Source organism: Triticum dicoccoides, chromosome 7B, assembly GCF_002162155.2.
Source record: "Triticum dicoccoides isolate Atlit2015 ecotype Zavitan chromosome 7B, WEW_v2.0, whole genome shotgun sequence".
NCBI classification, from domain to species: Eukaryota; Viridiplantae; Streptophyta; class Magnoliopsida; order Poales; family Poaceae; genus Triticum; species Triticum dicoccoides.
Genome location: NC_041393.1, coordinates 102,506,933 through 102,516,705, shown reverse-complemented (window position 1 = coordinate 102,516,705; position 9,773 = coordinate 102,506,933). Strand labels below are relative to the sequence as shown.

Below are 9,773 nucleotides of genomic sequence, written 5' to 3'. Positions count from 1 at the left end.
ACTAGCCGAGCATGCGTTTGGATTGTCAACTTACGCCGGGGCGATGAATGAATGATGATGCGTGCATCCATCCTGCAGCGAGCAACGACAACCACCAAGCTCTTCTTGACGCGGTCTGTGTTAGCAAAAACACTTGTTAATTGCTCTGCCAAATTACCCGAAAACGACCGTACGTAGAGTACTTATTACGATGACTGCGTCAGTAGTATGTTTTTCCTGCAAGGTTGATTCGGCCAAGACATTTTGCTCGTCAGTAGCTTTCTTTTGGACGCAGCCCGGGTGGAGGGAGGAGGAGGAGACTGGGAAGCGGTCCAAGTCCAAAAGGAAAGGGCTGCGTGCGCGCGTGAGTGTGCAGCGTGCTTACCTCAGCGGGCCGGGGAAACGGGCCCACTCCGGGCCACGTAAGCCGCTGAACCGGTCCGGCCCCACCAACTCCTCCCGAGCTGCCTCCGCGCTCACGCTTTTTAACCGGTGGCCTCCTCCCTTTTCATTCCCCGCCACGCCGCACCAACTCGGCCTCTCCGCTCTGCGCCCGTCGACGCAGGCACGCGACACGAGACGAGGCGGCGGCCGGTGAGAGGAGCGGGGCGGAGAGATGTGGGTCTTCTACCTGATAGCGATGCCTCTGACGGTGGGGATGGTGGCGGCCACGCTGCGCTACTTCGCCGGCCCCGCCGTGCCGCTCCACGTCCTCGCCACCGTCGGCTACGCCTGGCTCTGCTCCCTCTCCTTCGTCATCCTCGTACCCACCGACATCTACACGGTGCGATCCCGGCATCGCCTCTTCTATCTCGTTTTGCTTGCTTGCTGCTCCTCGCTCGGTGTCGCTGTGCGATTACTACTGTAGTTGGTAATTGTCATTCCGGCGAATCGAGAAACTAGGTTGTTCCTGCCTGTGCGTGCGGATTCGGCATCATCAACTGCCAGTCTGGGAAGTGGCACGGAATCGGGGACTGTAGTGTGCTGTAGAACAGAGATTTTGGTGAGCCGCATACCAGCGTGCGTGAATCCATTCATGGCGTGTTGGCTTAAAAGTGAGAATGCGGGGTTTCGCAGTTCATCGGCGTGTTTGTGATGCTTGTGCTGAAACTTGCAAGCGTGAAATGGCGTTTCACATCAGTAACGCTGTGGGTTAAGGAGTTTGCCTGTTCCTGCAACTTCAGATATTTACCCCCCAAAAAATCGTCGTTGCAGTTGGTATATATGTACATTTTTTCTAGAACGGGTACGGATTTATTCTTGATAGAATTGTAATGTGAAGGCAGGCAAAGTGCTGTACTGTTGTTACATTGTACTCATACATGGCTACTGATGTAGACTCTTCTATTGCACTATTGTTCTGTGTTCTGACCTCCTATTCCATTACCTGAACTGCAGACAATTACCGGCAACCAAAAGGGTGACGTCGGATTCTTTTGGAGCTGGTCTTATTGGAGCTCGTTTGTCCTAGCATGGTATGCTACTGATCACAATAACTTGTGTTGATTTGTGCGCTAACTGGCTAATGATGAGGTGAAAACTTTTTCGAGAAAATGATGTGGTAAAAACTTGAAATGTCTTTTTCATGACATGTAAGGTCTGAAACTGCTGCCTTGGTTTTCAATTGCCGAATCGGTCAATGGCACATATGCTTAGCCTTCTTGAGCGCACGCTTCTTCGTTGGTTTGTGTAGATTAATGATTTGACCAAACATTTCGGTCAACTTAACTATATTACATCCTTATCTGAACATGACTGCATATTATATTGACTGTTGGGCATCCCTTAAATTCTTTTGGAGCTGGTCTTATTGGAGTATATTGTAGGCAACATGACAAAATCCTGTCATTCTATTTGCTGATGTTACTTTTTTTCCTTAATTTGCGAGATTCCTGTTATAGCTACTTAGTACTTACCTCATCTGCCTAATCGCACAATGATTTTTCGGGTGGAACCACTTATTCTTGCAGAACTCTCTTTCCAGTAGTTATGTTGTTTTTCTAAATACGACACTATTCTCATGTCAAATTATGTTCATCTGAACAGGGCTATCATTCCTACCATTAAAGGCTATGAGGATGCTGGAGATTTCACAGTTAAAGAAAGGCTGAAAACCAGTATCCGAGCGAACTTGCTCTATTATGAAATTGTGGGATCTATCGGCTTTTTTGGAATAGTTCTGATTATAATCATGCATCATGATTGGTATGTACTCATGTTTCGAGTCTCAACTGAGCTTACATATTGTACGACCCATCTAATATCTGCGTGTAGTTCAGACATATGTGAGAGTTTTGATTTGATCTGTTTGGGTCTGCTCTAGTGGAACAAATAGGAACTGTATTATAACTTCTTCAGTATGAACTTTATCCAGTTTGAACTATTTAAATTCTTCTCACCAATTGTTTTCATGTCTTCAGTCCAATTTGTGATCATCGGAGAATAGGTTCAACTTTTCCTTCACTGAAAGAATGCTATTGTTTGCAGGGGTGGTGCTATCTTGGGCTTTGCTATGGCATGCTCAAATACCTTTGGACTAGTGACAGGTGCCTTTCTTCTTGGTTTTGGCTTGAGCGAAATTCCAAAGGATATATGGAGAAATGCTGATTGGACTCGCCGTCAAAAAATTCTCTCTCACATGGTTGCAAAGATGACTGTAAAACTTGATAATGCTCGCCAAGAATATTGCAACACAATCACTGTATGTACTTCTCTGGGTTCTTAAGCTGTCATCTCATGATTATTGCATTCTTCTTAAGGCATGTTCCTTTCCTTGTCTAAGGTTGTTCAAGCCACATCGAAGCAAATGTCCAAGCGTGACCCACTAAGGCCTTTTATGGATATTATTGATAATATGCTGGCTCAAATGGTATGGATGCCCAGGTACCGCTATAAATTGATATTTACATATTTTAATTATTCATAATAACTCACAAGCTCAAATCTATTTCTTCAGCTGAGAGATGACCCACTGTTCAAGCTTTCTGGTGGAAACAAACTAGCAGAAAATGATATGGATTATGATACTGACGAGAAAACTATGGCTGCACTTCGACGTCGACTTAGGATAGCTCATGAGGAGTACTGTAGGTGTAAAAGGTACAATATGCTAAACTAGCACATCTTAGTATCTTTTAGTGTGCATTTATGATTAAATTCCTGCAATAAAGTTCGAAAATAAAATTCACACCCCTGTACAATTTTGTTGCACTCATTTTCTGTATAATCCCAGACCATATTTTTGCTGCTTTTAATTGTAACTATTTAACCATACTTGACTGTTTACAGCAAATATACGACTTCTGTCATGGAAGCCCTTGAACTGGAAGACACAGTGACAAATTATGAGCAACATGATGCAGACGGATGGTGCGTATTGACTTCTTACTTTACAGATAAATGGTTGTGTCAGACTGTCAGTTTGTGCATAAAATTGATAGTTAATGTCTTGATACAACTTCCGAGAAATCTTTGAAAGTTTTTGATGTATGTTTTGCTCTGTTCAACCATATACCGTGGTAACCAATGTTGGGGAGATATGTTGTAGTATTTATACCGCCGCTAAATAGTCAGTTGAAGCGATTACTTGGTCCATTGAAGATGATAGTGGATATGGCACTGTTGCATATTTATGAATCAAGTTTGGTTGGCTTTGTTATCATGTAGGAGAAAATAGTAAACATAATAAACAGATACTTTTTTTCCTCGAACACGCACCCAATTGTGTGTCATTTTGTAGACATTCTTAAAATGTTACTACTCCGTCCCATAATATAAGACGTTTTTGCAAGCAAAAACGTCTTATATTATGGGACGGAGGGAGTACTAAACTCTACTTGTTAATATTACCCTCACCACAACAATCAGCATGCATTGCAAGCTGGTTATCAGCTATCTTCATACCAAATCTTTGGGACATCAGTTCGAAGCACTGATGACTTCCTTTCTGTTTGTTCTTACAGGAAATATGTATCAGATTTAAGGGAAAGTCGATCAGGCACACTAGGATCCTTCCTTGACCATATAGGTATGTTCCTACAGTCCAGATTTGGAATATCTTGTCATATCTCTTTACCAGTGTGCCAATTGAAAATGCCTTACACGAGCGAGGATTTTTGGCTCCCAAGTCCCATGGAGTTTGAAATTTTGCAAAAATCAAAAACAATTTTTAAGTCTCATTTTTGTGCTGCTCACATGAAAACATATTTCATCATGAAACTTTGCAAACATGTAGTATACATATCTATATACATGTGTAAGTTTTTCATATTTTTTGAAACATAAAATGTTAATTTTTGAAATTTTCAAAATTCGGGCTCTATGGCGCCCGAGCTCCATTAGCAATCTCCAACCTTCACAGGATTAGATCATTTCTTTGTTGAGCAAAATAGGAGACTAGACCCCACTTTGTCCTCTTAGCCAATCCTCAAAAATATGAACTACAGTACGAGTTGGAGCAATGTTAAAAGCCATGCAACAAGCTGAAGGGAAATCAAAGAAGAGGTGTTGAATATAATCTTCCTCCTGGTAAAATAAATTACCATCAATCCAATTGTTTTTAGCCAAGTTACTGTTTATTATTATGACTACCCTACTCAAGTACCACAAGAATATTTAAATTTTCAGAGGGAGTTCAAATTTTCAAATTTGTTTGCGATGGAAGTGAAAGTGGGAATTGACTAGAGCCGCATACACAGATTGCACCGAGAAAATCCCCATAGCATGTAAATTCCGCATAATAAAGCTTGAACCGCTCACACAAGTTATCATAGGCCCAATACCAATGGATCTTTTACAGCGCTTTTCTACACACCAACACTTTTATGTTAATCTCCCTGGCCTGTCCAAAATTCATGGAACTGACTTGCGAACACCTTCACATTTTCAGAGTTCATTTGGCGATGTATACTGTTAAACCGACTCCTGAAAGTTCTTTCTGTTCTCCTTGGTTGCATCTCAGCTGCCATATTGTTGGCTGAGGCCACTTTGCTGCCAACTGGTGTCCATTTGTCACTTTTTTCTGTTCTTATAAATGCTGCAGGAAAGCAAGAAATTTTAGTCCAGGTAAGAAATTAATTAATTTAATTGTGTAGCATTGCCTTGTTGTGTTTGAAGTAGAATCTCAAATATTTCCTCCAGCTTGCAGCCAACTTATGGGAAGTTAATCACCACTTTATTTCTATTCTTATAGCTGTACACTAGCAATGTGCCCTTGCGTTGCAACGGATCCAAAGTAGAATAGTACTTGTTCACAAGCTTGAAAGAAAACACTCTTGTTTTGATATACATATACCACTAAAAATATATTATGTTTCACTCAAAATATATTTCTCAGGCTGTTTTGATGAGGTGAGGGAGGGATGTAGTTGCTTTCAAGATAATAAGGGGTTTTCTGCAAATTGGAGCAGAGAAGTGGGCTATTGTTGCAAAAATGCCACAACTTACCTCACAACCGTTAGATGCAGATCTAATGGTCAGAAATGACGGATGGCAGACACACCATCATCACCAACTGAGTCTTTTATAGGAGTAGAGATATACAGAAAAAAATCAATTTTGTAGAAGGTGCGCTTGCCATTAATTTGGAAGAAAAAACACGCAATGACCACATTTAAAAAGTCTGTGGTGTAAACATACTTCTTTTGCAAGACTGTATAGTCACATGCATATACCTTTACTTGCTTGTACATTCATCATGAAAGAAATGACCTTTGAAATACTAATTTTAACGCTTTGCCTGCTAATACCACTTAACAGGTTGTTGCATTTGCTCCATTGATGTACATGTGCATTTGCACATATTATCCGCTCTTTAGGATAGGGATGATGGTGGTCTATTCACTGACTCCAGGACAAACTAGCTCTGTCAGCCTGCTTATGATCTGCTCGTAAGTCTTCCAGTTTCCTACTATTTGATGTTTCAAGGGCATCAATCCAACCTTTTTTGCACACTGTCCTAAGTTTTGCATCAAATGTGTTTTTTCAGAATGGTTGCAAGATACGCACCTGCTATTTCTTACAACTTTCTGAATCTCGTTCATCTTGGTGGTGATGTTAGAACTACTTTTGAGAAGGTAATAGTTTTTGATATGTTCCTTTGCTGCATTCCTTTTACCACTCTTTTGTAATAGCTATAATTCGAATTTGTAGATTTTAAGCAATCCTCCTCATGAATAGGTTTTGTCGATATGTAGGGAATACAAAAGCAGCGATAGTCTTCTATTGTTTTCCATTTTGTTGGAGAAAAAGGAAATTCTAACCAAGAAAGTTACAGGGACATGCAGCTGTTTCTGACAAATTCCACCTATGGCACAAATCTGAGCTCAGTACAGATGAGTAGCACAAAAAAAAACCACCTGCTATAGCGCAAATCGTACCCAGACTTTCCATTCAACAGTACTCCGATAGTTCCATTAGCTTTCATTCTACTACACAATTTGCTCATGGGAAGGAAAAAGAGGATTGTCTACTGTTTACCTTAGTAAATGCAGCAAGTAGTCCTGATATTCTTGTGTCTAGGTGATAACACAGTGTTGGTTCATATTTGATGGAAAAGTTGTGTTGCTTCCTATTCTACAAGCTTACTGTTTACCTGCTACATAAGCCCTAGTTAACTGCTGGATTAATAATCTCTTGTGCTATTATGTAGAGGATGGGGAGCATTGATGATGCAGTTCCTTTTTTTGGGAGAAACTTCAACAGAATATATCCACTCATTATGGTTGTTTACACTATACTGGTCGCGGGCAATTTCTTTGGATATCTGTTTGAAATATTTGGAAGCTGGAAAAGGTTCAAATTCTGGACCGAGGAAGAAGAGGATACAAACGGATTTGATCCATCTGGAGTGATGATTCTGCAGAAAGGTAAGTCGCTCATGTATGTTGACGGGTATCTTTTCTTTCATTCCACAGTCCACACATGCTTGTTTTTTTTTTCATACCGCTAGATCTTATGCGATTTCAGCACGATATTGTTCTGCAAATAATTTTTTAACTGAATTGATACCAACACATATATTTTTTTTCGAGAAGGGGAGCAACATAAATAATCTGATGTTTCTCGTTTGACTAATCGAATCTTTAATCAATCAATTTTCGCAGTCAAGCCTGTTGCTGCTCAGTCACTAGCTTAGCTTTTCCTATCTGATGGTGTTGCCTGAATATGCTTTGTTTCGTCTGCAGAAAGATCTTGGATTGAACAAGCACGCAAACTCGGCGAGAAGGTCACTCCATTGGCAAGAAACTTCAGTTCCGTCAGCGAAGACGTCGAGTCTGGAACCGTGCTACAGGTGCGAATTTTTTTCTCTAAGCGTCTGCTTGTCCACCATGATTACGGTGCCTGGAGACCTCACTCTTGTGTCATTCTTCCATCTGTTTCTCCACAGGGTGCAGAAAAGGTGGTGGTTATGAAAGCAGCTCCACATTCTCCCAAAAGGGAAGGAGGAGCCCAGCACAAGTACTCCTCCATTACAGAGCAGCACAGCAGCCAACAGTCAGTTAAGCAAGTGAAAGAGGAAACCCGTCCCACCTCTGCTTTGCTCGAAGCAGGGGACTCTGAAAACCCATCTCCTGCTAGCGTGGTACCGGATCCATCGGCCGGAACCGCGTCGAGATGGGCCTCGATGAAGGCGGGGTTTCGGAGCTTCAAATCGAGCATGAGCTCCAAGAGGCTGCTTCCTTCGAGCCTGTCGCGCACGAGCTCGTCGACTTCGGACTCGCTGGACGAGATCTTCCGGGGGTTGAAACGTCACTCGAGCAACCCACGGGCGGATGTGGAGTACCTTGACGACGATGACAGCGCCCTCGAAATGGATCGAGCGATTCGATGATCGATGAGGTGGTTTGACATGTCCAACTTTTTCCTTTTTTTTTCGGAGCTGAGACATGTTCAAAGTTAAGAGTATGAAAGCTCGGGTCGTAGAGAATGTAGATGCAGAAAGGGAGGTACAGAATGTATACTCCTCGGAAATGGTACAGAAGGTATAGAAAAACCTAGGTACGGTACAGGATTTCCGAACAGAAAACGAAGGGGTAGAAATAGAATGTGTATAGGTCACAGATTGCCTCAACTGGCGAAGGGTGTAAACATCAAACTTGAACCAGTTATGTGATGGTCTCGAAAATGGCGATCGTCCCTGGTGTTCAAGAAAAGAGGTCAGTTGGCAGATGCAAACAGTTTTGATGTTTCGGGGCTCTACAAGGTGCTCATGTTTTCTCTTTTTTTGTTTTTTTGCGAAAAGGTGTTCGTCGTTTTTGCTTCTTATTTGCCTGCCTCTGAAGCAAAACCAACACGCTTATTCCAACAAAACTAGTACAACATTGACAGACTCAGCTGTAGCCTGTAGCTGCGACCTACGGAGCTAGTGAATCTCACCATCACGACAAGAAACATCCACCAGTTCGATCGTGACGGGGAAACAAACAAACGAACAACGCGATCGAGTCGAACGCAAGCTCTTTCATTGGAGATCGATGATCTGTACTGTACAAAAATGGACAAGCCATTAGGCTGTCCTTCATTCCATCCACCAAGACTAGTACTCTTCCAACAACCGCGCACCAAACCCAACAGGCCACAAACCCGAACGAAACAGCGAGAAAGACGCCGGATTAGACGAGCAGGTGATCCATCCATCCACGTAGGCTCCGCTTTGGATCAGCGCAGGCACGACCCAGAAACCAACCAACCAACCAACCGAACCAATGTCGCTCAACTGATTGACCGCGCGGCCTCCTGCTCGCCGGCGCTTCAGAACAGCGACGCCGCCCGCTTGTGCGGCGGCGCGGCGGCGCTCTTCTTCACGGACGCCATCGAGCAGCCGTCCCTCCTGTACCAGCTCGCCTGATGCAGCCGAGTCCAGAAGTTGCCCCTCTTCGCCGGCTTCTTCTTCTCCTCGTAGTCTGCCCCCGCCGCATCCTGCTTGCCGTGACGAGTGCCCGCGGCCGCCTCCGGGTCCTCCTGCCGCATCAGCATGCCCAGCCTCGCCCGGCGCGCCTCGCGGCAGGGCGGCGCCGTCTGGGCCGACGCGACGCTCGCCGCCCCGGACGAGGACGCCGACGACGGTTCGGAGGCGGCGTCGGCGGCTCCTGCGGCGGCGGAGAGGCGCGAGAGGCGGTCGCTGAGGCAGAAGGGGCACACGCCCGCCGCGTGCCGGTGGCTCGGGTGCCTCCTGCACCGCGCCGCGTCCGCCTCCTTGGCCTTGCCCGCCGCGGCCATGACGATCCCGTCTAGCTCGGAGGATGCTGGCTGGAAGATTAATGGTGGCCGTGTGCGTGTGCGCGTGCGCGTGGTGGTGGCGATGCGGGCGTGTGCGTCGTCCTATTTATTGGCCGTTCTGGCAGCAGAGCGGGGAGCTTCGCGGGTGGTGCCGGGGAGCTGGCCGCGTTGGGCGCCGTACGGTGCGTGGCGGATCGGATGGTGGGGTGAGCAGGGAGTGGGGCGCGCGCGTGTGATTGGTGGCATGGGCATTTGCCGGATGATTGGCTCGGTTGAGCGCGGCAGTCGGCTGCGGTCAAGAGCTGTACAATGTTTTCAGCTCAATAATAAAAAGGAAAAAAAAGAACTGTGCGATTGTTTTGAATTGCATAAATCTGTTTAACCGTAAAAAAAACTAGGGCGACGCTACGCATCGGCCGGCGGATAATAAGAAAATATTCGCCGCCTCGCTAACCATTCGATCCACACATTAATGGTCGTTTGATATACCCGCGTAAGTAGCCACTTCTTTACAATAAGATTAGTGTTGCAGAAGACCCTCTGCAACAGCAAGCTTGTTGCAATCAGCCGAGCCT

The 9,773-nt window shown here is 44.7% G+C and overlaps 2 protein-coding genes across 2 annotated transcripts; one reads left to right on the top strand and one right to left on the bottom strand.

Annotated features, from left to right (window-relative positions):
* The first annotated feature begins 518 nt into the window (after positions 1 to 518).
* Positions 519 to 8,260, top strand: LOC119342052 (LMBR1 domain-containing protein 2 homolog A-like). Its single transcript, XM_037613890.1, has 14 exons — positions 519 to 763; positions 1,378 to 1,454; positions 2,026 to 2,184; positions 2,467 to 2,680; positions 2,762 to 2,848; positions 2,936 to 3,078; positions 3,268 to 3,348; positions 3,942 to 4,006; positions 4,868 to 5,043; positions 5,737 to 5,867; positions 5,966 to 6,053; positions 6,629 to 6,845; positions 7,164 to 7,270; positions 7,367 to 8,260. The coding sequence occupies exons 1-14, from the start codon at positions 596 to 598 to the stop codon at positions 7,808 to 7,810; spliced, it is 2,157 nt and encodes a 718-aa protein (XP_037469787.1). The 5' UTR covers positions 519 to 595; the 3' UTR covers positions 7,811 to 8,260.
* A 147-nt stretch (positions 8,261 to 8,407) lies between these two features.
* LOC119342054 lies at positions 8,408 to 9,272 on the bottom strand. Its single transcript, XM_037613891.1, has one exon. The coding sequence runs from the start codon at positions 9,196 to 9,198 to the stop codon at positions 8,731 to 8,733; it is 468 nt and encodes a 155-aa protein (XP_037469788.1). The 5' UTR covers positions 9,199 to 9,272; the 3' UTR covers positions 8,408 to 8,730.
* Positions 9,273 to 9,773: the final 501 nt, after the last annotated feature.